Source organism: Cnephaeus nilssonii (assembly GCF_951640355.1).
Source record: "Cnephaeus nilssonii genome assembly, chromosome: 12".
Lineage (NCBI taxonomy): Eukaryota > Metazoa > Chordata > Mammalia > Chiroptera > Vespertilionidae > Cnephaeus > Cnephaeus nilssonii.
Genome location: NC_137083.1, coordinates 72,001,545 through 72,027,964, shown reverse-complemented (window position 1 = coordinate 72,027,964; position 26,420 = coordinate 72,001,545). Strand labels below are relative to the sequence as shown.

Below are 26,420 nucleotides of genomic sequence, written 5' to 3'. Positions count from 1 at the left end.
TTTGCTTCTTTTTATTTCAAATCTTTCACTTGCTTCTTGCGGTCCTTTAGTCTACTATTAGGTCTCTGTATAATATTTTTTATTTCAGTCAGTGTATGTTTAATTTCTAGTTGGTCCTTTTTCATATCTTTGAGGGTCTGGCTAAATTTATTGGCCTTTTCTAGGAAATTCTTGAAAAACCTTATAACCGTGGTTTTGAACTCTGTATCCAGCCGTTTGCTTTCCTCCATTTCTTTCATTTGTGATCTGTTTCTTTGTCTCCACATTTTCACTGCTTCCCTGAGTTGGTAGAGTAGCTTTGAGTGCTAGGTGTCCTTTAGGGCCCAGTGGCTCAGCCTTCCCAGTTACCTGAGGTGGACACTCTTGGTGCACCCCTTTGTGGGCTGTGTGCACAGCCTTGTTGTAGTTAAGTCTTTTTTTTTTTTAATTTCTTTATTGATTAAGGTGTCACATATTTGTCCTCATCCCCCCATTCCCATCCCACACCCCTCCCCACGGATGCCCCAACCCCCTCTTGAACTTAACCATTGGTTAGGCTCATATGCATGCACACAAGTCCTTTGGTTGATCTCTCCCCCCTCCCCCTACCCTCCCCTATCCTCCCTCTGAGGCCCGATAGTCCGATCGATGCCTCCTTGTTTCTGGTTCTGTTCTTTTTCATCAGTCTATGTTGTTCATCATTTCCCCTAGATGAGCGAGATCATGTGTCACTAGAGATATACTTATATGAACTGAATGTGAGATGAGCAATAATAGTTATGCTGACAGGCAAATGAATCAGTCTGTAGTGAGTTTCTTTTTGGACCAACTTTTATACTTATTTAAATATAATTTGGCACTGCTATATTTTTTTACCTCAAAATGTTGATCCTCAAACATTTAAATTATAACTTTAGTACTCCTTTGAATTGTTAGTACACAGCCTTTTACCCACAGCACTCCAGTACTTCAATATATTTTTTAGTCTTATTCAATAAAAATGTTCATGTATGCGATTTAAACAGGAGGGGTTAGCATCATCTGCTTTGCAAAACACTAAGCTTAATATTGGTTGGGTTAACCCGCACATTTCACAATGTTTTATTTAAAATCTCCTGGTAAAAAAGCAAAATGTCTGTATTGTATCTGCTCCATTATCTTTAGAAGTTACAGGACATGAGTCAAATACAAGGATTTCCCTGGTTGAATATTTACCATTGGACAAATAAAATGAGTCACAGACAGTTGTGGATACAGGAAAAGTTAGAGGTTGTTCCTCCAAACAAGTACAAGAGCAATAAGGCAGTTAACATTTTAATTTTAAACCTTATTCTCTCTTATATTTTGAAGTTTATATTAGTTCTATAGAGATACACCTAAATATTGCCTTTGCCCACCTGATTCCATTTGCCTTTAAAAAAATCCATGCCCTGCCCTGGCCAGTGTGGCTCAGTTGGTTGGGCATCAACCCGTGTACCTGGTGGTTCGCTGGTTCAATTCCCGGTCAGGGCATGTGCAGGAGGCAGCCATTCCATGCTACACTCTCACATCAATGTTTCTCTCTCTCTCTCTCCCTCCTCTCCCTTCCTTTCTCTCTAAATATAAATTTATAAATATTTTTTTTATAAATCCATGGCCTTAACAACATGGAAAAATCAAATCCAGTTTATAGTTTTGAAATTTAGACCTTTATCGTCTTACTAGTGGCCCAGTGCACAGATTCATGCACATTGAAAGGAAATTAATTAGAAGAAAGATTTGTGTGGTGATTAAGTTACTGCAAAAAATTACATGTCAAAATAGTATATATAGTATAGTATTATAAAATTAAAATACAAAATATTTTCATATGTATTGCGCATGCACAAGTCAACATTTATTTTTAAATTGCCAATGTGCATCCTATGTACCAGCCAGTCGGTCAGATGGACAGATGGACAGACAGTTGATCACTTAGCTTTTTATATATATAGATAGTATTATAAAATTAAAATACAAAATATTTTAATATGTTTCGCGCCTGTGTGAGTCAACGTTTATTTTTAAATTGCCAGTATGTGTCATCTGTACCAGCCGGATGGTCAGATGGATGGATGGTCGGTCACTTAGCCTTTTATATATATAGCTACTCACCTTTAATAGCTCTAATCTAAGATCATTAAAATTCACAAGTAATTTAAAAAAGAAAAAGCTTACTTAATCTTCTTTCAACTTCATTACTCACCAAACCTCTATCAACATTGCTAAGAAGCTTGAGTTCCATCTTTCATCTTCTTTCTTACATTGAGCCTGCTCCCTGGAAACATGGAAAACTAAAACAAGCAGAAGAAGATCATCCAGAGAGAAAAATAAAATACACAGCCAGCACCTAATGAAGAGGCAACTATAAAACTTTCCTCTATATCTCTGCTGCTGAAGAGGGGACAGTCTCTTCACCAGTCTTTCATGCAGACCTAGTGTTCTCGGTGGCATTGCACCAGAATCACACATTAATGGCTTAAATGGTTTGTGCCTATGTTTGAACTTCACCCGAGGGTCAATAGAATTTCCATGCCAGGGGACTTTTTTCCTGAGCTTCTCCAAGGGTTTCACTCAATCTCAGTGCCCCTGACATTTAGAACCCTGATCTCTAGGTGCAAAGATTTGGGAAGTGAAGGTGAAGGAACTGAGAGTTTGGAGACACTCCGTTGCATTCTTCTCCCTTGGAGAGGGTTTTGGGGAACTTGACTCTGGGATCAAGGGAGCAGGCAGCTAGCAAGGCCCTCTTCTCCTGTCACCCATCAACATGTCCGGTACTCCCCGGGTGCTCTGCGTTTGTCCTTTAGGTAATCACTCTCTGTCTCATTTCCAGACCCTGACTACTGTAATTATAGGTGGCTCCAAAGCTTTCCTAGAACCGCTGTTGCGATGTCCTGCTCCAGTCAAATTGCTTTGTCATTAACCAAACTGTTCAATGTGGAAGATACGGAAAAAGGCTTAAGTGGGGTTAGGAGTAGTCAGGGTACCATCAACTTTCTTTTTATGCCCCAATCTCAAGTTCTGATGCTCCTGCTCATTTGCAAACAAGTGATATTTATCTTTTGGTACCAGTGGAGACCCCCCCTCACTATACCTTCCCCCTTTCCTTGTGTTATACTAGAGGCCCGATGCACGAGATTCGTGCACTCGGGAGTCCCTCAGTCCGACCCACGCCCTCTTGCAGTCCGGGAGCCCTCAGGGGATGTCCGACTGATAGTTTAGGCCAGCTCCCCCGGAGAGCAGGCCTAAGCCGTCAGTCGGACATCCTTAGTGCTGCTATGGAGGCGGGAGAGGCTCCTGCCACCGCTGCTGCGTTTACCAGCCATGAGCCCAGCTTCTGGCAGAGCGTTGCTCCGGGTGTGGGAGCGCACTGACCACCAGGGGGCATCTCCTGCATTGAGCGTCTGCCCCCTGGTGGTCAGTGCGTGTCATAGTGACTGTTTGGTCGATTTGCATAGTAGCCTTTTATTGTATAGGATACTAATACAGTTCAATACCCTGCTTAGTTTATCTTCAGATATGTTGCTGTAGATGCGATGCCCTCTCCCTGGCATGTATGGATTCCCAATGGAAAAGGGAAAGCAACTGTTGGCCTCTCAGCCCTGTTTGGCATTAAGAAATTTATTCTCAACCCCCCACCCCCCATTCCTTACCCCTGAAATGAAAAGGCTTCACCTTGCAATAGAGTACCTTGCCCAAGTCTCTTAAAGGGCTTTGGTTGTAAAGATCAAATTAATGGAATGCTGATTCCTTTCCAAGTGCCCTCAACCAAGCAATGAGGATGGCACACTAACCCAATTCTAATTCCGATCAGCCTTCTCTAAACAGTGATAACACTGAATCTGCTGCCAGCATCATACAACAGAGAATTTACTACAAATGTAAAAAGCTGCAGTTCTGAAAATGTAGCCATTATACACTTCTAAATATATATGTGTAAAATATTTCACTATACATATTTCTCCTTGGCCAGGAATCCATGTAGGTTTTGAGAAATATTAGTTAACTAGATGCCCGATGCATGAAAATTCATGCAAGAGTAGGCCTTCCTTCCCCTGGCTGCTGGCACCGGTTTCCCTCCAGCACCGGGACCCAAGCTGCTTCCCTCTTCTGGCTGCCCGTGGGCACCCAGGACCCAGGCCGGCTTCCTTTGGGCCGCCCACAGGCACCTGAGACTCAGGCTGGCTTCCCTTCGGCCCGGCTTCATCAGGAAGGATATCCAGAATGACGTCTGGTCTAATTAGCATTTTACCCTTTTATTATTATAGATTCCATCAATTAACACTAGTTGCTCAAAAGGCATACTATTTGTGCAGCTTCCCATGTTTAAGAATATAGTGTATTAAAAGTAAACCTCAAACAGGGCTTTTTATTATATATAAAAAGAGAAGTGTATAAGGAAATGAGAATAAACAAGATGTCAAAGTTAATGCTTAATCTATGTAAAGGAAATTTATTAAAAACTTTATATGTATGCCAGTATCTTTTCCAAGCTTACCATTTTTATTAAACTAGTTCCTTTGTGAAGTCTCTTCCTAGCCTCATTCAATGATAAAAGCATCATTTCTTTAATTTTAAAATTCAGGATTCATTATTTATTCAATTTTCTGCCCCTGTTATCATCCCCACAGTGAGGTTCTGCTATTGTTTTCTAATAATTCTGCTTTATCTGGCAGATCACTATCCTAACTCATCTCAGAACGGATCATGCAGACAAGTGCAATATCCTCTGATGGACCTGTCCCCCATCCTAACTGGTGGGGACTCTGATATATCCAGTCCATTACTGCAAGATGCTGTCCACATTGACCTCAGTGCTCTAAATCCAGAGCTGGTCCAGGCCGTCCAGCACGTAGTGATCGGGCCCAGTAACCTGATTGTGCATTTCAATGAAGTCATAGGAAGGGGTAAGTATTTCCACTCAGCTTTTTGTTGAACACGGTTTTCCAGTAAGCATTTTATCTTCTCCCTTTGCAGATTAGGAATTTAGACAATGGAGAAAGCAACTGACAGAGCGGTGATAGCAAGTGCACTTGATCTCTGTTCTGCAGAAAAACAGGTCTGCAAACAGTACCCGTGGGGACTTGCCCCTGTTTCTGGAGGCCTTTTAATAATCTCCCAAACATACTAGAAAATAAATCATATTCCTTCCCCACCTTTTTCCTAATTAAACTATCATTTCTTAAAAGATGCCGTTTACTTCCTTCTGAGACATCATTTTTTCAGTTCCAGTATTTTCACTCGTCTCCCTCCAGTCTTCCTTTACTCTGAGAACAGGGACTATATGAAGTCCTTGTTTGTAAGAGTTACACTGCTGGACAGCATGAGAAGATGGGGAATTTATAGCATTCTCCTGACCTGAAACATTATATATCACATCTACAATGCACTCCAGCTTCTTTATACAAAAAGGAGTATTTGTAGTAAGCCAGGCAAAGCAGCAATAATAGCTAGCACACCACCTTAAAGGACATATTTACCAGGGAGAGGAACCAAGCAGAAGCCAGGAAATGAACTGCACTCTGCCCTTTTTCCTAAAAAGCTTTGGCCTTTGGAACTGAAGGGCCTCTGTCCCTTTTCTTCAGTCTGGGCTGCAGGAGGGAGCACGGGCACCTGCCAGCCTGGTGCAGAACAAGCTGGCAGGACCGTTTGCCTCCTAGGAGCACGGGGCTTCCCATTCTCCTGTGATAGCACCCACACATTCCTCTAGCACACACTCCAGATTTTTTCCTGCTCCCCCTTCCCAATAGTAGCTTCGCTGTTAATACACATGTTTCACGTCAGAGTAATTTAGTGCTGTCACCAGCCTATAAATTCCAGTAATTGCACCAGTGTGAGTGTGTAGCCTCACTAATTATGTTCTCATTCTATGCGTTATAAAATTAGATTTTTTTTTTATTTTTATCATGAAAGGTGCTAAATGGCAATCATTGATTTTAATGTAATAATCATAAATGATTCTATAAATATTAACTATTATTGATATGTGCTTCCCCGGTAGAATGTGGGCCCTTGAGATCATAGGCTTTATTTTGTTTTTTTCATCTTTGCATCATAAGAGGGTAGACTAATGCCTGACACTCACATAGGAGGCATTCAGGGAGTCTTGGCCGGCTACAGAAATTAATTAATGGATGACTTACCCAGCTATCAGCCATTTGGCACCTCCGGGGAAAATTACTGCCACTGGATGAAAGGCTACTGTTGGGAAGGTGATATGACTGAAACCAGAGAGAACTGGATGAAATGACTCAGAGTGAATGTGCTTCATTTGAGTAATTTCCTTTCCGTTTCAGCCAACCTGGGTTACATATTAACTGGTGACTAATGGGGGAAATCCTTACTCTATAATGCTGATCTTATTTCTAACGATAACATTTTTTATTTCATTTCAGTTTATTGGAATATAGGGAGCTTCTTTTATTTCTTCATGTAGGCAAAACTTTATTTTCATATTTAAAAGATGATATTTGATCCTTAAAAATAATTTTAAAATTTTTTATATAAAACAAAGTTTTTCTTGTATTATTAATTATTGTATTATTTTCCATACAAACAACTCAAAGCCTACTTTTGTCCCACTCTGCATTCACACACACACACACACACACACACACACACACACACACACAGCAATATTGTTCATCAGAAGTAGACAAAATAATGTACTCTTTGGTCATGTACAAAAAAAGGAAATGAAGATCACGAAGTGCCTAGTAAGTAATTGTTACATAGTTAAAAGTAATGCAGCACTGACCAAATACCCTCTTTCATGTAGGTCATTTTGGGTGTGTATATCATGGGACTTTGTTGGACAACAATGACAAGAAAATTCATTGTGCTGTGAAATCCTTGAATAGTAAGTTACATTTTATTTTTTAATATATTTTTATTGATTTCAGAGAGGGAGAGAGAGATAGAAACATCAATGATGAGAGAGAATCTGATCAGCTGCCTCCTGCACGCCCCTTACTGCAACCCGGGCATGTGCCCTCACCAGGAATTGAGCTGTGACCTCCTGGTTTATAGTCAGTGCTCAACCACTGAGCTACATGGGCTGAGCTGTTACTTTTTATTTAACAGTGGTATACACTTTTATGATTTGCAAATTAATAGTTCATAATTAAATGTTGATTTGCACTTTCCCTTGTGGAAAAATCAGCTACTTCTGGAATTATGGATCTATTGCTGAAAATTTGGACTAAATTCCTATTGAGATATCTCCTCAGAAATTATCTGAGGGCTCTCATAAGTTAGAGTGTAGGAGAAATGAGTCTTGGATGAGCTGAGTATCACTTAACTATGTTTGACTTATAATATTTATTTTGTAAGTGACATTCATGGAAACTATTGGAAGCATGTTGGCACATACAATAATAATGACTCATTTTACCCAGAGGCATTACTATAATTATTTGTTCAACCACAACCTCTACTAAAAAGATTTTTTAAAAAATGAAATAAGACAAACAGGCAAAAAAATATGTTGGCAGAAAATTGAAAAGTTGTAAATGTGGTAATATCTCACTTATCAGCATTTTTGGGGAATGAGATATTCCACGTAAACAAACTTCCTAAACAAGTGAAACACCCTCCTTTTAATGCTAGAATGTTTTTTTTAAATTTGAGTCGTTACTGAGAAACTCTTTTTTAAATGGAATGCAACTCTGTTTGGAAAACAGGCACTGCTTTCAAGCATAAACTAAGACTTCACCAATGACCATAATTATGGCATAAATTACTGTCTGGTACAACCCAGTGTACTCCTCATATTAGCATTTCCCTGGCTCCACCTTTACTGACAGATCTCACATGTCAAGTCCATGTGCTTGCCTATTCTAAATTTCCAAATTTGTGCTTACAATTTGCTGCATCCTGAAAAATGTTAACCAGCTATATCACAAATTTATATTGGAATAATAAGCTTAAATGCACAAGTTAAAGGTTTTTCTGCAAGATACATTATTGTCAGAACTATTTCAGCCTTTTGGACATGTAAATCTTCATGCTAAGTAGTGTTCTACATGGTTGATTTTGTTGGAAGTCTGATCACAAGGTCATTAAAGGGACAGTTTATATAAAACCTAACTACACATTGGATGGATTATGTATGATTTTCAATAAATTTGCCTCACAGGAGAGCACTACTGCCCATTGACAAAGAACAATGCTATCACCCAGGAATCTTTCTCTCTCCTGGTATGCACTGATCTCTTGGACTTCCTGGTTCCAGAATGCATTGTGTTTGTAAAAAAAAAAATATATCATCACTGAGACTGACATTAGTCAGATTAGTAAATTAAAGCTTGTTAATTCTTCCTTAATGCTGACTCGTGTCAAGCCCTCAGGCTCTCTATCTGGAAATGGTTAGAAACTACTAGAAACCAAAAAAAAGTCTACTTAGATAGCCACCGTTGGTCTTCACATCCACCCAGGCCAGGGGTTGGAAAACTATGGACAGCCGCCTGATTTCCAAAAATAAAGTTTATTGAGACTTAGACACTTTTTTTCTTGTGGCTGCTTCTGCACTGTGATGGCAGAGCTGAGCATTTGAAACCATTTGACCCACAAAGCCAAACAAGGTTTACTATCTGGCTCTACATAAAAGTTGCCAACCCCTGTCCTAAACAGTCACTACAGAATGGACTGGCCAACTTTCCTCTCCTTTTCTGCACCAGACAGACTGACTGCTAGCTAGACTGTAACTTACAAAAATGTGTCAAGGTGATGACTTGAAAGCACAGTGCAGGGCGACATCATTCACACGGATGGATTATAAAAAAAAAAAACCACTCTGGGGATAAGGCAGCGGGACAAGATGGAAAACTATGATTATATTTATTTATTTTTAATCCTATGGTTTTATATGCCATCGCTCTCCCTATCTGAACATGACAAAGTACTCATTGTTCTGTAATGAAATCGATGTCTCCACCACTGGATTTCTCAGGGATCACCGACATAGGAGAAGTTTCCCAATTTCTGACTGAGGGGATCATCATGAAAGATTTCAGCCATCCCAATGTGCTCTCACTCTTGGGAATCTGCCTTCGAAGTGAGGGGTCTCCGCTGGTGGTACTCCCGTACATGAAACACGGAGATCTTCGGAACTTCATTAGAAACGAGACCCATGTAAGTATATGTCCTAGCTTACTAACCTGTAAACTAGCGGTAAGCCAGCCAGTCTTCCAAAATGTGCCTGTGTTGAACCTTTTTCAAAGCGCTCTAGCCAAAGAAGTGCCTGTAAAATGTTAGCACCATTCCAATGCACGAAAGCTGGTTTAGTTCACTTGTACCTGAAAATTCTCTATCCTGGTGGGAAGATAGTGACACCTAGAAGGGTTTTCCCAGGGGCAATGATTCTTAACGTCCCTGCAAACAGCTTTGCTCCACCATCGCCCTGATAGGTACATTTAGTCATCTTTGAGGGCCTCCTATGAGCCAGAAACGGCACAACACAGGAGACATAGAGGCGTAATTAGCCACAAGCCACATGAAGTGTTAGCTCTAAAAGGAAAAGCATTGAAGAATTAATTACAAATGAGTCCCTTGCTATCCTTCAAAATTGCCAGTCACCCTCTTACCTCAGGACCTTTGCATTTGCTGTTTCCTCTCCCTGAACCATTCTTCCCCAAAATATCCACACATCTCAACTTCAGCCTTTCGCCCTGATACCATCTTCAAAATGAGGCTCTCCTGGTCTTTCTAAAATTGCAGCTGACCCAACCCACCCTCCTGCCTCCAATCTGTCTCCTCTCTGATGCTTTATTTTTCCTCATTATGCTTACCATCTTCTTATCCACTAGGCCTGAGAGGCCCCGTACTGTGACCATGAGCCACATGTGAAATATGGCCAGTCCCGATTGAGCTGTGCTGTAGGTGTAGAATACATCCCAGGTTTTGAATATTTAGCATAAAAAAGTAAAATATTAATAATTATTTATGTTAATTACATGTTGCAATGACATTTTGGATATGTTGGATTGAAAAATATATTGTGAAAATTAATTTCACCTGTTTCTTTTTATTTTGTTAATGTGACTTTTAGAAATTTTTAAATTATATGTTTGACTTGCATTATATTTCTGCTGTATAGTGCTAGGCTAGACAATAAATTAATAAATAGTAGCTAACCCCATTGACCCCTTCTAGCCTGCCCCCACCCCCCCACCCCAGATCTTTACCACCCTATCGTCTGTGTCCATGGGTTATGCATATATGCATATAAGAAAAAATAAGTAAATAGTAGCTAACTACATATATATGTATACATATACGTGTGTGTGTGTGTTTGTATGTGTGTGTGTACACACATCCCATTAAAATGCAAAGTCATGAGGGTAGGGATTTTTTGTGTATATGTTCTCTGCTGTAGCTCTAACACCTAAAATGGTGTTTGGCCCATAGACTCTCAGTGGATATTTGTTGAACGAATGAGCTCAGAGTTACAAAAAAGGTTGTTAGGCTTCTACAAATGAGAATTTCTTAGTGACATTTTTTTGTTGTTAATTCTCACCTAAAGGTATTTTTTCCATTGCTTTTCAGAGAGAAGGGGAGGAGGGAGGTATAGAGGGAGGAAGGGAGGGTGGGAGGGAGGGAGGGAGGGATCTGTGGAAGAGAAACACATCGACTACTTGCCTCCCACACATGCCCCAACTGAAGGCAGTGAATGAACCCAGGTACATACGTGAACTTGACAAGGAATCGAACCCGCAACCCTTTGGTGTGCAGGCCAACACTCTAACACACCGGCCAGGGCTCTTAGTGACATTTATGGTAGAACCTAAAGGATGAGCAAGTAATGGCCAGATCAGAACCAGCGAGGAAGAGGAAGGAGTTTCCAGAACTGAAAACATAGATGGCATCTGGCTCCTCAGCCCCTGTGCCCAGGGTCCTTTGGGAGTTAATGGAATAGTTTTACTCAAAAAACAAAACAAAAAAAAAAAAACCTTCATAAACCTGGGGTCTGTTTCTCAGAGGAAATAAGGCCTAGAATGGATGATAAGTAATATTTTGTGTTCAGCAAACAGAATCAAATACTCCCTGGCAATGAATGTTTGCAGATAGGGTGACTTTACCTTACAAAGCACAAAGCTGCCCTGACAGATCCCACTTTTGCACTTTAATTCTTGTCATCCTCCTGATAAGTTCATCTGGTTGGATATGCTACCTTCTCTCAGGTATTTTGCTCCCAGGGTTAAAGCATGCTAGAGACTTATTATTTTACAACCTAAAGGAGTCCGTACTAATGACCCACTAGCGTAGGTGTGTCTGAAAGAGAAACGCAAGGAGCTGGCCTCTCTACATGCTGAGGCCCTCCTGGAAGGTCCCCACTGTCTGCCTCTTTGGTTCACAAACGCCACAGCAGCTGCTGAAGAAGACACATACCCTGTTCCTGATGACCAGGCTCCAGCCACAGTGGCTCCTGTGTGATTTCAGATAAAGTTCCTGTAGTTACGAAAGACATTCCCACTGTCCACACAGCGCTGTGGAGGGAGTTCCTAGAGAATGAGGTTCCTGTTCTCTGTGTGGGTCCAGGCCCCTGGAGTTGTGAGCTGTGCTTCAGCACATGTGGGAGGGGTTCTGACGGGAGTGACTTGGCTACAGTGTGGGCTTTGGAGCCTAAAAGGTTTAGTTTAAAATCCTAATTCCACCACTTACCATCTGAGTGTTTGAGATAATTTATTTCTCTCTGAACTTGCTGTATTAACCATGTATTTCCTTTTTTTTTTTTTTTAATTTCAGAGAGGAAGGGAGAGAGAGAGAGGGATGGAGACATTAGTGAGAGAGAGTCATTGATTGGCTGCTTCCTGCACGACCCCTACTGGGGATTGAGCCCACAACCCAGGCATGTGCCCTTGACCAGAATTGAACCTGGGACCCTTCGGCCCGCAGGCCGACGCTCTATCCACTGAGCCAAACCAGCTAGGGCTAACCATGTATTTCTGAGGCTCTAACTTCTGGGGCCTCACTGACCTGCAGAAACTGCCCCTCCCGGGACTAGCAAATTCCCAGAGATGGTGAACAACTCACCTTCTCAGAGGTGAGCCATTCCAGAGCCCAAACCCCAACCACCTCCTTTACAGGCCTCTCACACTCTAGGTCACTGTCGCCCTGCCCTGCTCATTTAAGGGCCAGGTACCAGACAACTGGGGACAGCGCCTGAGCCCCCTGCTGAAATTATCCCAGCTACCCAAGTCCAAGCCTGCTTACCCTGCTTGCCCGTTTCTTCCCACAGAAACCGCAATGCAGCCTCACCTGTCTCCTGGCCAAGCCTGGTGCTACCCTGTGTGGGCTTGCATGGCAGGGCATGCCCCCGCCTCCTGGGGCTTAGAACAAACTATCTTTTCCATGGCAATTGTCTCCCATCCGTGGGCTTCACCACACCTGAATAATTATAAAACCCACGTTTTAAAACACCTCCAGTTCTGCATCTGTAAAATGGAACCCCTGCCTTCCAGAAGTATATGAGGATTAGCCCAAATTTATAAACCATCTAGCCTGGTGCTTTGCAAACAGTAGGCACTTAATAAATGGTTGCTATTATCAATCAACAGGGCGTTCTTATAAACATTTCAGAATTCTGAGATCCTCGCTAGAACAGTAGATGCTTAGTTTATGAGTTTCCAATTCTCTTTGATTGCAGAACCCAACTGTAAAAGACCTTATTGGCTTTGGTCTTCAAGTAGCCAAAGGCATGAAATACCTCGCAAGCAAAAAGTTTGTCCACAGAGACTTGGCTGCAAGGAACTGTATGTAAGTACAAGAATCTCTGTGCCCACCGTCCAAATTAAGTGAAAAGGAGGACTCTGTTTCCCCTGTTTTTCGTACAAAAGTCCTTTATTTCCATTATCGTTTTAAATCCACATGTAAGCACTAGGGATGTAGGAGGGGCTTTCAGTCTCTGTCAGATGGAGAATGAAAAAGGGATTCTCCAGAGGGGGTCTTAACAGCTGCTCTGTGCTTTCCCCCTTTTCCTTCCCCAAAGTGGGCCTCCGTGTTGTGGTTTCACACTGCATTAGTGTTGGGAGGTAGAATTTGATCTCCAGCCTTTTACAGCGAAAAGGAGAGAGCTGATGACACAAATACCAACATGTTGTCACTTCCCAAGAGTGGGTTTGAAGCCAGCCTGCAGGAGCCCTACCAAAAATGGTCTTTGGGAATGAATTCAAAGAACGTCATTTGTGTCTGGCTGCCGGGGCTGTATAATACAGCAGTCAACAGTTTGTAATCGATTCAGTGCTTTCCCTTGCAGAGCGCTGATTCATGACTTACAGTATATGTGAACGAGAGAGCTGTGCTATTCATTTCCGACCTTGGTTTTGGTCACAGTGACAACATAAAAAAAGCCCACTTAAACAAAGGGATACACAGCCTCAGAGAGCGGAAATTGATTTTGTTGAAACTCGCTGTTTTTCTTAGATGCTTTACTATATTTCTCTATTACCTCAGTGGTGGGATATATAAGTTTTATGTACTATCCTAGCCCATTTGAGAATGAAAAAGTAAGATAACAGTGCCTGGTGATGTCTCCCCTATAAAACTAATCGGTAAGAAGTTGACAAGTGATTATTGGCGATTACTTTGGTTACTCAGTTGGCGTACTTGATTTAGCAACCCAAAGATATCGGGAGGGGGGCCCAATTTTACTACTTCAGATCTACGAAAGCAAAACGAATTTTCTTATATAACATCACAGGATCTGTTTTCTTAGCTTGTTGAACTTGTCATGTAAATGTCAAGCATTTTTACTCAAGAATTCCATTGTAATACGGTGTTGGTCAGTTGAGGCCAGAAGAAGCCTCCCAGCAGAAGTTAAGGGTTTGTGGATTTCCAGCACAGAAGCCACTTGTTCTGTAGATATTCAGCATCACAGTAAATGATTCTGTTTCAGCCACCAGTGATAATATTTGTCCTTTCCGTAGGCTAGATGAAAAATTCACTGTCAAGGTTGCTGATTTTGGTCTTGCCAGAGACATGTATGATAAAGAATACTACAGTGTCCACAACAAAACAGGTGCCAAACTGCCAGTGAAGTGGATGGCTTTAGAAAGTCTGCAGACCCAGAAGTTCACCACCAAGTCAGATGTGGTAACGTATTATTGATCACTCCCGACCTTCTCCTCTTTTACTTTCGTGCCCAAATTTTTTTCAGTAGTTTTATGGCTACTTAATTTTTTTGTAAAGAAAAGCTTTTAACATCACTAATTTCAATTTGTTTCATAAGCAAAAATACTCAATTATCTAATGCACTCGTAGTGTTACAAGTGGAAATGGGGCATCCACCGGTGGAAATGGGGGATCCCCTTCCCCACTGGGTGCTCAGGGTCGGGTCCTTATCATATCTTGAAAAAAAGAATTTTCTGAGACTCACGTGGGAGAATGAGTGCTTTTTATTTGTGTGGAATTATATCCCTCGGTTTCCAGCGTCCCATTTCCCTTAATCAGTCCTGGAAAAGGTGCAGCTGGGGATTCCGCAGAGCTAGAAGCAAAGCCAGCGTTCAGAGTTTCCATTCCATTGGTGAAGCTGGGTCCGGTTTAACGTCAGGCTGGTTGCATTCCATTAGTCCATTGTGTGTGGTGTCCTAGGCCATGGGCCATGTGGGCAAAGGCAGGGGCGTGAGAGCTCTGCAAGCCAGGAGTCAAGTGCAACACACCAAGGGGCAAGAGAGAGAACTCCTTTGTGTAGGACCTTAAGTGTATCAAATCTGCCCCCCCTCCTGCTTGCCGTGGTCACACCTCCCCTGGCTAGTGCCCTGTTCCCAGGTGTGACTGACAAACAAGTACCTTCCCTATGTCACCCAGACTTTACTGGGCATGTGTCTATTTGACCTTCCCCTTGTTCCTTTCCACTTAATTACTAACCAGGGTCATTGCAACAATATCGATACTATGTTTTATAAATTCATTTATTCAAAAATATTTGGCAGATGCTAGATCCTTAGGAAGCCCAGTGTGAACCAAGTGTGAACCCTGTCCTCCAGAAGCGTTAGCTCAGCAGGGAAGACAAGGCATGTCCATCAAAACTCACACAAAGTAGACTAGAATTAGCCCAGCCACTCATAGCTCACAACTTCATGGCAGCCAGAATTCCACCTTGATGCCGAAACCGGTTTGGCTCAGTGGATAGAGCGTTGGCCTGCGGACTCAAGGGTCCCGGGTTCGATTCTGGTCAAGGGCATGTACCTTGGTTGCGGGCACATCCCCGGTAGGGGGTGTGCAGGAGGCAGCTGATCGATGTTTCTCTCTCATCGATGTTTCTGACTCTCTATCCCTCTCTCTTCCTCTCTGTAAAAAATCAATAAAATATATTTTAAAAAAAAAGAATTCCACCTTGAGAGATCTGGAAGCTATGACTGAGGCAGGTCTAGCAATGAAGTCATCATTCCTGCACCTAGACACGCTCTCCTTTATTTGCAAAGGTCATCCTCCTCTCACAGAGCCAGCTTCGAAAGGCATGCGCCTGAATACTGACACTCACCTGGAGAGCCACACGCCCTTGCACCTGGAGGAAAGGACAGTGCTTGAAATGGTTACAGAAGAGAAAGAGTTCACCCACCTTGTGCTAGCAGAGCCAAGCACTAGACCCTGAGAACTGCCGTGTAGAAATACTTGGCTATTTTATTATGGACTAGAGGCCTGGTGCACAAAATTCATGCACGGGTGGGGTCCCTGGGCCTGGCCAGCGATCAGGGCCTATCAGGGCTGTCTCGCCCAGTCCTGATCAGGGCCAGGTCAGCCGAGGCCTGCCGGATGAGGCCTGCTGGACGAGGGGAGGGACTGTGGGATGTTTGTGGCTACAGGGGAGGGAACAGGGGAGGTTGGCTGGCCGTGGGAGGTTGGCTATGGGAGTGCACTGATCACCAGGAGCAGCTCCTGCATTGGGTGTCTGCCCCCTAGTGGTCAGTGCACATCATAGCAACTGGTCGACTGGTTGTTCCAGTCGTTTGGTCATAACAGTCACTTAGGCTTTTATATATAGAGATAGATGGTACCATCCAGGAGAACAGGAAGCAAATGCTCAAAAGCCAAAACTAGCTGATGGCATGTAGGTTACAGATTATATAGGGCAAATTTCAAGATACTGTGAGTTAGAGGGCTCGGGGTCATGCTGGAAGCTGATTGGTTGGAGGTAAGGTAATGGTAAAAAATCATTTCTTCAGGTCTTAAGGACAGTTCTGAAGTCTGCTCCTGTGTCCCTCTGTCTGGTTTCTTGGGAAAGTAGCCAGGGGGTGGTTCCACCTTAGAGCCTAGGAATTGAAACATAATATAGGTGAAGATGTTATCTTTAGCCTGCCAGAAGTCCAAACTTTGTGATCATTAGTCAGGTCCAGGCTATTGTTTTCTGCTGCCTCAGGGGTTGCTGATTATCCAGGGAAAGGCTAGGTCTTTGAAGGGCATAGAAAGAGAAAGAAATATGATTTCTAGATCTAGGATTTAAAGCTAAATTTAATCAAAGTCATAAGGACCCTCAGTTTCAATTCCTCCCTCTCCCCTCCCCCCTTTTTTTAATCATTTCTTAATCTTGAGGAAGAAGGGGGGAAGACCTTTCTGACTGCTTCCTGCTGAAAGGGGGCAGAGTTCAGGATTAGAAGAATGAAACCATTTTACATTCAATTGAAAATATTTTTTAGCTTCCGGATTACCATGAATAGTCTGTATGACCATAATGTTTGCTTTTTCCCTGCTTTGTAGGTAGAAAACATCTCATAATATCTTATCTGGAGCAGAACAATATAGAAAAACTTTGTCATTTTTGATAGCATGAAAAGAAACCAAACTCATATAACACCTTAATAAAGAAATTTTTAAAAAAAGAACCAAACTCTAATTCTGGATTAGCTTATTGTAGCTACTTAAATTAACTTACTCTATTAAATCTATTTTAATCATACTTAAAATTTTCTTTCTCAGGGTTCCTTTTCCACAAAACTTCTACAACTTTCCAGTCCCTCTTAGTTTGTCTCTTCTTACTCAATTTGAAACAACCAACCTTTTTTTTTTAGGACAAACCACTTTCTACTAGTTCCCCCAAAATGTATTTCCATGCCTAATGCCTTTCTTCCTAAAAACTCATATCATTTCCTTCCATATTAATTAAAATTCATAATACTTAGAACCTTAATTTTAAGGTAAAATGTAAGTAATTAGAATTTTTTTTGATTGGCAAATTTATTAATCTATTTCATAACCTTTAGAAACATAGGTTCTTTTACTGGCAAAGCACAAAATGTTTTTATTAACAGATCTAAATGTATCATTTAGTTTCTCTTTAATAAGAGGTCAATAGTAGGTAAACTTAGACTTATATAGCAATTACTGTTTCAGTATTTTATGTTATTTGGAAATTTCTAGATATTCAATAATTTTTATCATTTAACTTCATAAAACTCTAAAGTTCAAGTTACAAAGAGATTGAAAATACTATTTAAGTACACATACAATACAAGGTGTGGCAAAAGGTGGTTTAGAGTTGTTTGTATGGAAAATAATACAATAATTAATAAATAATAATACAAGAATAAACTCTGTATTTCGTGTACTCACAACTGTAGGCCTACTTTTGCTCCCACCCTGTATAATTATTGCTAAAGAGTTAACCTAGCCCTAACCAGTTTGGCTCAGTGGATAGAGTGTTGGCCTTTGAACTGAAAGGTCCCAGGTTCGATTCCGGTCAAGGGCATGTACCTTGGTTGTGGGCACATCCCCAATAGGAGGTGTGCAGTAGGCAGCTGATCGATGTTTCTCTCTCATCAATGTTTCTAACTCTCTATCCCTCTCCCTTCCTCTCTGTAAAAAATCAATAAAATATATTTTTAAAAAGAGTTAACATAAAAGAAACTTCTTATTACACTTATTTAATTTGCTTGCTCCTAACAATTAAGTTTAGATTACTTATATGAAAATTTTATTATACCAAGTTGGGTTTTTTTGCTGACAAATTTTGCAACATAGATAACATGAACTTATTTGACTGATAAACCCAGGTGGAATAAAAGTATTACTTAATACTGATGATGTTAGCCCAGCTGGCGTGACTCAGTGGTTGAGCATCGACCTGTGAACCAGGAGGACACAAAGTGAAGTTATGAGAATAAATTGAGAAAAATATCTTCATACTAGATCATAGAGGTCCTTGGAAAGCAAGCTGGGGAGTCTGGACCATGCAGTTATGTGGCTACCAGCAGCACCATAACCAGGATGTGGAACAGGTGCCCCTTATGGTCAGCCCCTACTACCTGGAAACCACTGGCCTGTTTCCTGTGTCTATAGTTTTACCTTCCCTAGAATGTCATCAAGTAGTCTTTGAGTCTGTCTCCTTTCACTTCGCATAATGCGCTTAAAGGTCATTCATGTTTTGTCAGAAGTATCAATGTATCAGTAGTTCACTTCTTTTTTTATTGTAAAAAAAAAACACAACAAAAAATCGATCATCTTTAAGTGTGCAGTACAATAATGTTAATTACATGCACATTGTTATGCAACAGATCTCTTCATCTTGTAAAACTGAAATTCTGTATCCTCTGAACAACTTCCCATTTTCCCCTCCCCCCACGCTCTTGGCAACCACCATTCCACTTTCTGTTTCTAAGAGTTTGACTACTTTAGGTACCTCATGTAAGTAGAATCATGTATTATTTAGCTTGTTGTGACTGGCTTATTTCACTTAGTGTAATGTCCTCAAGGTTCATCCGGGTTGTAGCACGTGACAGGGTTTCCTTCTTTTTAAGGGTAAATAATACTCCGTTGTATGAATGTACCACATTTGCTTTGTCCATCTGTCAATGGACACTTAGGTTTCTTCCATTTCTTGGCTATTGGAATAATGTTGCTTTGAACATGGGTGTACAAGTGTCTCTTCAAGGTCCTTTTTCAATTCTTTTGGTTATATACCCAGAAATGAGATTACTTGACCGTATGGTACTTCTATCTTTAATGTTTTAAGGGCCCTTCATACTGTTTTTCATAGAGTGATTCACTCCTTTTTATTTCTGAGTGGTATTGCATTGTACAAATGTACCACATTTTGTTTATACATTTACCATCTGAAGGACATTTGGGTTTGTTCCAGTTTTAGGCAGTTACTTATATGTAATTATAACTGCCTTAACATTTTCTTAAAGGTTTTTGTGTGAACATAATTTTTATTTCTTTTGGGTAAATATCTAGAAGTAGGATTACTGGGTTGTAAGATAAGTGTTATATTTAACTTTATGAGAAGCTGCCACCTGTTTTTCCACACAGGCTGTATCATTTTATATTCTTACCAGTAATATATAAGTTTCAGCTCAGCATTCTTCCCAGCACTTGCCATTGTCAGTTTTGGGGGTTTTAGCTATTCGAATAGATTATAGTGGTGTCTCATTTTCTTTTTCATCTGCATTTGCCTAATGGCTAATGATATTGAGCATCTTTTCATGTACTTGTTTGACATTCTTATACCTCCATTAGTGAAGTGCCTACTCAAAACTTTTGTCCATTTTTTTAAGTGTTAGAATTTATTTTCTGTTGTTTTTTTAATTGGGTTATTTTTTATTATTGAAGTAGGGGCCCAGTGCATGGATTCATGCATCTTGAAAGGAACTGTGGGCCACAAGGCTGCGGTAGGCACAGGGGCAGGTCTTGGCCCATCCTCCATGCGCCCGCCCGGCCCCTCCCGCTGTGGCCCTGGTCCTCTGTCTGCTGGCCCTGCTTGCACCCACTGATGACGCGGAGCAATTGGGGCCGGTGCAAGCAGCGGCTGCTGCCCTGATTGCCCCTCAGGAGCAGGGGGAGGTGGAGAAGCCCTTAGGGCAGTGATGGCGAACCTATGACACGCATGTCAGCACTGAAAGGTCCCAGGTTCAATTCTGAGGCGGCCGCATGCCGAGGATGAAACATTTGCTGCTCCTGAGGATGAAACATTTGCAAAATAATGTTTTTTCCTCAAAGTGACACACTACCCAAGTTATGCTCAGTTTTTTGGCGAAGTTTGACACACCAAGCTCAAAAGGTTGCCCATCACTGCCTTAGGGGCAATCAGGGCCAGCAGCCGCAGCTCACACCTGCTGATGGCGCTGAGCGATCAGGACCAGCACCGGGTACCAGCAGTGAGTGCAAATAGGGCCGGCACTGGCAGTGAGTGCAAGCGCTGGGTGGGACCACAGCATAGGAGCAAAGAATTTTCAGTAACCACCAGAGGCTCACCCCGATAACAACAACCGGCGCCTGCCTTGGTCTGGTGCCCCCGCTCACCTGCTCCACCATCCCACCACGGCTGACGCCCGTCATGTCCCCCACACACCCCGTGGTGGCCAGCACACATCATAGCGACTGGTTGTTCGGTTGTTCTGCTGTTTGGTCTATTTGCATATTAGCCTTTTATTATATAGGATTATTGAGATATATTTTTTTTTTCTAGCATGTAGCTTTCCTTTTCATTATTTTACTATCTTTCAAAGAGTAGAAGTTTAAATTTTATTAAAAAGTTATCAATTTACCCATTTTTTAATCAGTTGTGGTTTTTCACAAATTGAGTTGTATCTCAATTGACGCACAAATTTGGCTGTCCCCGTACCTTACTTACCTCAGCAGTGACCTTTTCTATAGTTTTTTTGCAACTTATAACAATCCCTCACATCTAATAACTGCTTTGATCTTTACTGTTTTGATGAAGTTGGGCAGAGATTCTTCAGATGAGCTCACTTCTGGTGCTCAGATATTCAGAGTGGCTTGACTGTTCGCACAGTAAGCATGAATGATAGAGCTTTCCTGTCTTAAAACTAAAACTGGCCCTGACTGATTTGGCTCAATGGACAGAGCGTCGGCCTGTGGACTGAAGGGTCCCGGGTTCGATTCCGGTTAAGGGCATGTACCTTAGTTGTGGGCACATCCCCAGGAGGGGGTGTGCAGGAGGCAGCTGATAGATGTTTCTCTCTCATCAATGTTTCTAACTCTCTATCCCTGTCCCTTCCTCTCTGTAAAAAATCAATAAAATATATTTTAAAAAAATAAAACTAAAACTGACTTGTTCCCATCACTCCTGGTGCATACTCATTTACACCTCCCTCTCCCTCTCTCTCTCTGTCTCCCGTCCCCCCATCTTCTCTCTTGGCCAACATCATGCTCCTTCTTCACTGCTCCTCCCCTCATCATCCTGTCAGTCCAAAGCTATCAAGGGGGAGGGCCTTGCCCGGCAACTGCTATTCTCTCTCCTCTCATGTCCTATGAGTCCTCCAACTCTCCTCTGAATCCAAATTATTGCTCAGAAATTTACCCAACTCTGTACTCCTTTTTATGAATTTGCCTTCAGACAACCCTATAGCCTAGGCTATTGGTTAGGGAGACCTTATCATAGACAAGTAATCAGCCTCTCAGAACTTTGGTTTCCTCATCCTTAAAGCACCTTTAGCCCTGGCCGGTGTGGCTCAGTTGGTTGAGCGTCATCCCATGCATCAAGAGGCCTCGGGGGGGTGGATTCCAGTCAGGGCATATGCTTGGGTTTCGGGCTCCATCCCCAGTAGGGGGCATGCAGGAGACAGCCAATCAATGTTTCACTTTCACATCAATGTTTCTCTCTCTCCCTCTCCCTTCCTCTGTCTCTAAAAATCAATAATAAAAACTTTCTTTTTAAAAAAAAATCATCTATAAAATCAATTACATTACAGGTTTATAAAGGGTTATTAAAAAGTTAAGATAACCATTTTTTAAAGTATATTTTATTGATTTTTAACAGAGAGGAAGGGAGAGGGATATAGAGCTAGAAACATCGATGAGAAAGAAACATTGATCAGCTGCCTCCTGCACACCTCCTACTGGGGATGTGCCCACAACCAAGGTACATTCCCTTGACTGGAATCGAACCTGGGACCCTTCAGTCCACAGGCTAATGCTCCATCCACTGAGCCAAACCAGTTAGAGCAAGATAATCATTTTTTTAAAGGGCATGATGCCCTTGCCCAGCTCATTATATGACACACGCTATCTCCCACCACCCTAATTTAGAAGTTCAGTCTCATAGGCTTCCGTGTTGCAGTATGCAGTAGTAGCCCTCACCTCTTCTTGTTCAGAAAACTGGTCTCTGCCTTATGAATTGGCTTCTCCTATTTGTCTAAAGCAGTGCTTCTCAACCTTCCTAATGCCGCGACCTTTTAATACAGTTCCTCATGTTGTGGTGACCCCCAACCATAAAATTATTTTCTTTGCTACTTCCTAACTATAATTTTGCTACTGTTAATGAATCGTAATGTAAATATCTGTGTTTTCCAATGGTCTTAGGCGACCATGCTAGCGGTTGCGACCCACAGGTTGAGAACCGCTGCTGTAGAGCCTAAGACCATCGGAAAACACAGATATTTACATTACGATTAACAGTAGCAAAATTACAGTTATGAAGTAGCAACGAAAATAATTTTATGCTTGGGGGTCACCACAACATGAAGAACTGTATTAAAGGGTCGCGGCATTAGAAAGGTTGAGAACCACTGGTCTAAAGCATAGTGTTTACAGATGCAATCTCCTGGAGCTCAACTCCAGTCATGTCCCATAATTTCACTTTCCCCATTCAAAAACCCCACAGTATGGTCCCCTTTCAGCCTTATCTGTCCCTCCTCCCTTCACCTAGTCCACACACCAAGCAGTGACTATTACATTTATAGTTCAGTAAAAACACACGTGAGCTCTCACCCCTTGGCCCACTCCTACAGGGAACACTCTCTCTGCCCTCCCGTTACATGTACCTGTAAAACAAATCTCCCTTGCTTTCAACAGCCACTTGACTATCACTTTCTTCCTGAAGCCTCTCTCAGTACCCTACTATTATCTAACTTTTCACAACATTTGTACCTCTTTTCTATTATTGCTCCATGGTTATATTTTATTGTTCTACATGATAGTTGATTGCATAATATTCTTAACCCTGTTTAATCAGCCTGGGGGCTTATCCAGTAACTTGGGGAGTAACCTACTTGTGCACCTCAGGAGTCGGTAGGTACTTGTTAAATTGATTTAAATTTTAACGCAAACTTTGGAACTTGAAGGTTAACACAATTAAGTTGTCAGAAAGAACTCCTAAGATTTGCAGGCTTTGAAAACTTTGATGTTGAAAGGCCGCAGAAGACAGCAAAGTTATCTAGTTCCCACCTGGGAAGGAGTTTGTTTTCTCTGTTTGGGTGAAGGCTGTCAGTGGCCTTTAAGGTTCTTGCTCTTAGGCAAAAGGAAAGAGCCATTAATGGAGATTTGTATCAGCAATTGAAGTATCTACCTGGTTTCTTTCCTTTGGCCACAGTGTTCAAAGACATGCTTTGTTCTCTTTCTTGCTGAATATTATGAGCTACACTTGCTTCTCAATGTTCTGTTCTCCTAGTCCACCTGCCCTGTCTGTATTCTCCTTCTCCAAGCTTCTTTTTTCTCAGAGCCTCATTCTCTACGCATGTGCCTCTTGGTCTGGGAGTGTCCAGGAAGTGTTGCTAAGCAGCGATTGATTTCCTGGGTCTCCTGCCAGAGGTGACCTGCACATGCTGACTTACTCTCATTGTGGCACTCTCACCTTGGCACATGTCCAGGAGGAGGTAAATGTATGACCTGATGTATTCTTCCAAGTATAGTGCTTTAAATCAAGAAATGGCATATTTAGTCAAGTTCAGTAGACCAACCAAGAGCCAAGAACTTTTAGATGTTCATCCCAACGTGAATTAAGACTTGTTGGAGAATTTTAGCAAATCTCTTAACCTCCCCATGTCCCTGCGATCTTCCTATAAAGTATTGATAGAGCTGTTTTTATTAATCTACTCTTTGAACATTTCAAGTTGCAAATATCTTATTGAGATTAGTTTTCAATAGCCTTGTTGCCTAGCAGCTTTATTACTTGTGATTTTTAATATGGATTTTTACTTAGATCTTCTCTTTTAACGTTAACTTTTAGGTATGGTTACATTCTTGACTGTTTACATTCACTTGAAAATCCCACAAATTTAACTTTTGGAAGGCTTACTTTTCTTCTTTTACTAATAATCTAAAAGTGTACTGAAGCCATTGAAAAGAGAAGGATAGAAACCTTCAATGCTTTGCCTTTACAAGAGAGAACTTAGAAAGCCTACTTTACTAACTACAGATGAAATCTTAATCACCATGTGGACTTCAGATATTCTTTTTGAAAACTTCATATTTACTTGTAACTAAACTTTATCCAATTCTGGTTTAAACAAATCCTAAAATGTATAGCTTACTAATTGCCTTTAAGGAAATGTTTGCCCCAAACAGCACGTATATTGAGTACTCTAAACCAAGTTTCGTTATCAAGACCTACTGATTGCCTTTCGTATTTGTGTGGTCACACTTCTCACCTGGATTCTCTCTCCCATTGTCTGCCTAGTGGTCCTTTGGCGTGCTCCTCTGGGAACTCATGACAAGAGGGGCACCTCCCTATCCTGACGTCAACACCTTTGATATAACGGTTTACCTGTTGCAAGGCAGAAGGCTCTTACAACCCGAATACTGCCCCGATCCCTTGTGAGTAAGAATTTCAGAAGCATCTTCTATAGCTCTTATACTCTTTACTTTTGCAGAAATGCTTGTCTTCAGCATGTTTCTCACAGCACTTCTTCCTTTCTGAAACAGGTATGAAGTGATGCTAAAATGCTGGCATCCCAAAGCTGAAATGCGCCCAACCTTTTCGGAACTGGTCTCCAGGATATCGGCGATATTCTCTACTTTCATTGGGGAGCACTATGTCCATGTGAATGCTACTTATGTGAATATCAAAAGTGTTTCTCCATACCCTTCTCTGTTGTCATCTCAAGATAAAGTGGATGGCGAGGGAGACACATGATGGATGAATACGCCATCGGCCCCCTTCTGTTACACATCATTGAACTGTTCAAGCAACAGTCCACACCATGACCAATATTTTTTTCACTGCCTGGGCATTGAAAGGCCACCAGATATTTTTGCTTTTGCCAAAATTGTGATACTATAAGACCTTATATTGTTCTTTTAAATGACTGGATTCTGAGGAATTTGCCATCTGACAAAGCATCAGAGCCAGAAGCTTGGTCCCCTGGGCCAGTGACCAATGGCAACCCTGCAGCTTTCAAAGCCTGAATTCTAGGTTGAAATTTTAAAAATCAGGATCCGACCTGATTTCATATGGGGAATTGAGGCAATCAGTTTTGAGGCCTTCTGGATCACTGAAAATTCAGAAGTGGTGATGCCCAGATAGCTGGGGACCAGGCCACTCATTCAGAGTTTCAAAGAGAGTTCATGTGTTATATAGTCACTAACATATGTTATTACTGATGTTGGGCAAACATTCCCTTCTACATTTTTGCATACACATTCCTTTTGTTGAAGAAATGTCCATAGGCAATGCAGGACACAAAATGTGTTTTATAGGGACCATTATGTATTGTATGTACATAGATGATGGCATTAAGAAGGTTTTCATAAAATAGTTTAATAATAATGAAATATTTGTTATTTAAAAATCAGCTGCTTAAAAAAAATCAACTGTTTGAAAATGATACTGTTCTGATGGAATGAATGTAGACATTTAGATGTTTTGCCTGTAATTCTTTTTAATGCCAACTGGAAATAAAGAAAGTACTTTGTGATAACTTAGCATGTTTTTAAAGCAAAATACATCTGTCTAAAAGGTTTATTGGTTTCAATCTGCCTCATATCTAGGGCAAAAGATGGCCAATGGACTGGAAATATTAGCCTCGTTTTCAAGTGGCAACTTCTATCCCACAAACACATAGAGACAATAAAATTTTGGGGAGTCCAGTTTTTGCATTATGACATGTTCTGTGTTAAGCAAAAAGTATTTTAGGGAAAAAAAGGGGGCAGTTGTAAGTTCTGGCTATTTCACCTGGATAGCGGTTACTCTGGTAGGATTTTTGTGTTTTGTTTTGTGAGATTTTGTGCTTACTACTGTATAGTGCATATGGCACAGGATACTCTAACTGGTCTTCTCTGTATAAACATTTTAAATATTCTATTTTTATAAAAATGTTTATTTTTAATGATATGAGAAAACTTTCGTTAGGCCACAAAAATACTGCACTGTGAACATTTCAGAAAAGGCATGTCAGACTTGGATTAATAATGGCATGGTTTTAAATGGCTGTAAGCAGTGATAACGAAATGTGCTGATTGCCAGTACACCCCACCCTCATTACATCACACAGCAAGCTATGAAGAGGGTGTTACACTGAACCCAATAGTAGAGTTGAGCTGTTGTTGCAAGAGAATGATTACAACCAAAAGCTCTTTGACGATGGAACTTACCAGAAGACACAAGGAACTGTACTGCAGAGATATTTCAATTCAAATATTACTATTTTAAAAGTGTCAAGAGTAATACTAGTTCACAGAATATTGTAAATCTACTTTGTGGAAAGAAATATCTCTACCAATGTCAAGAAAATGAATGCATCAAGAACACA

At 41.3% G+C, this 26,420-nt stretch overlaps 1 protein-coding gene across 3 annotated transcripts in view; it reads left to right on the top strand.

Moving 5' to 3' along the window:
- The window catches only part of MET (MET proto-oncogene, receptor tyrosine kinase), a 158,581-nt gene extending 132,988 nt beyond the window's left edge, over window positions 1-25,593 (top strand). For all 3 annotated transcript variants that reach the window (XM_079786107.1, XM_079786106.1, XM_079786105.1), the window contains 7 exons: window positions 4,674-4,904; window positions 6,776-6,856; window positions 8,948-9,129; window positions 12,644-12,753; window positions 13,923-14,088; window positions 24,350-24,486; window positions 24,595-25,593. In XM_079786107.1, coding sequence (XP_079642233.1) covers window positions 4,674-4,904; window positions 6,776-6,856; window positions 8,948-9,129; window positions 12,644-12,753; window positions 13,923-14,088; window positions 24,350-24,486; window positions 24,595-24,805 — 1,118 coding nt within the window. In that variant the 3' untranslated portion in view covers window positions 24,806-25,593. The remainder of the gene's footprint in view (window positions 1-4,673; window positions 4,905-6,775; window positions 6,857-8,947; window positions 9,130-12,643; window positions 12,754-13,922; window positions 14,089-24,349; window positions 24,487-24,594) is intronic.
- Window positions 25,594-26,420: the final 827 nt, after the last annotated feature.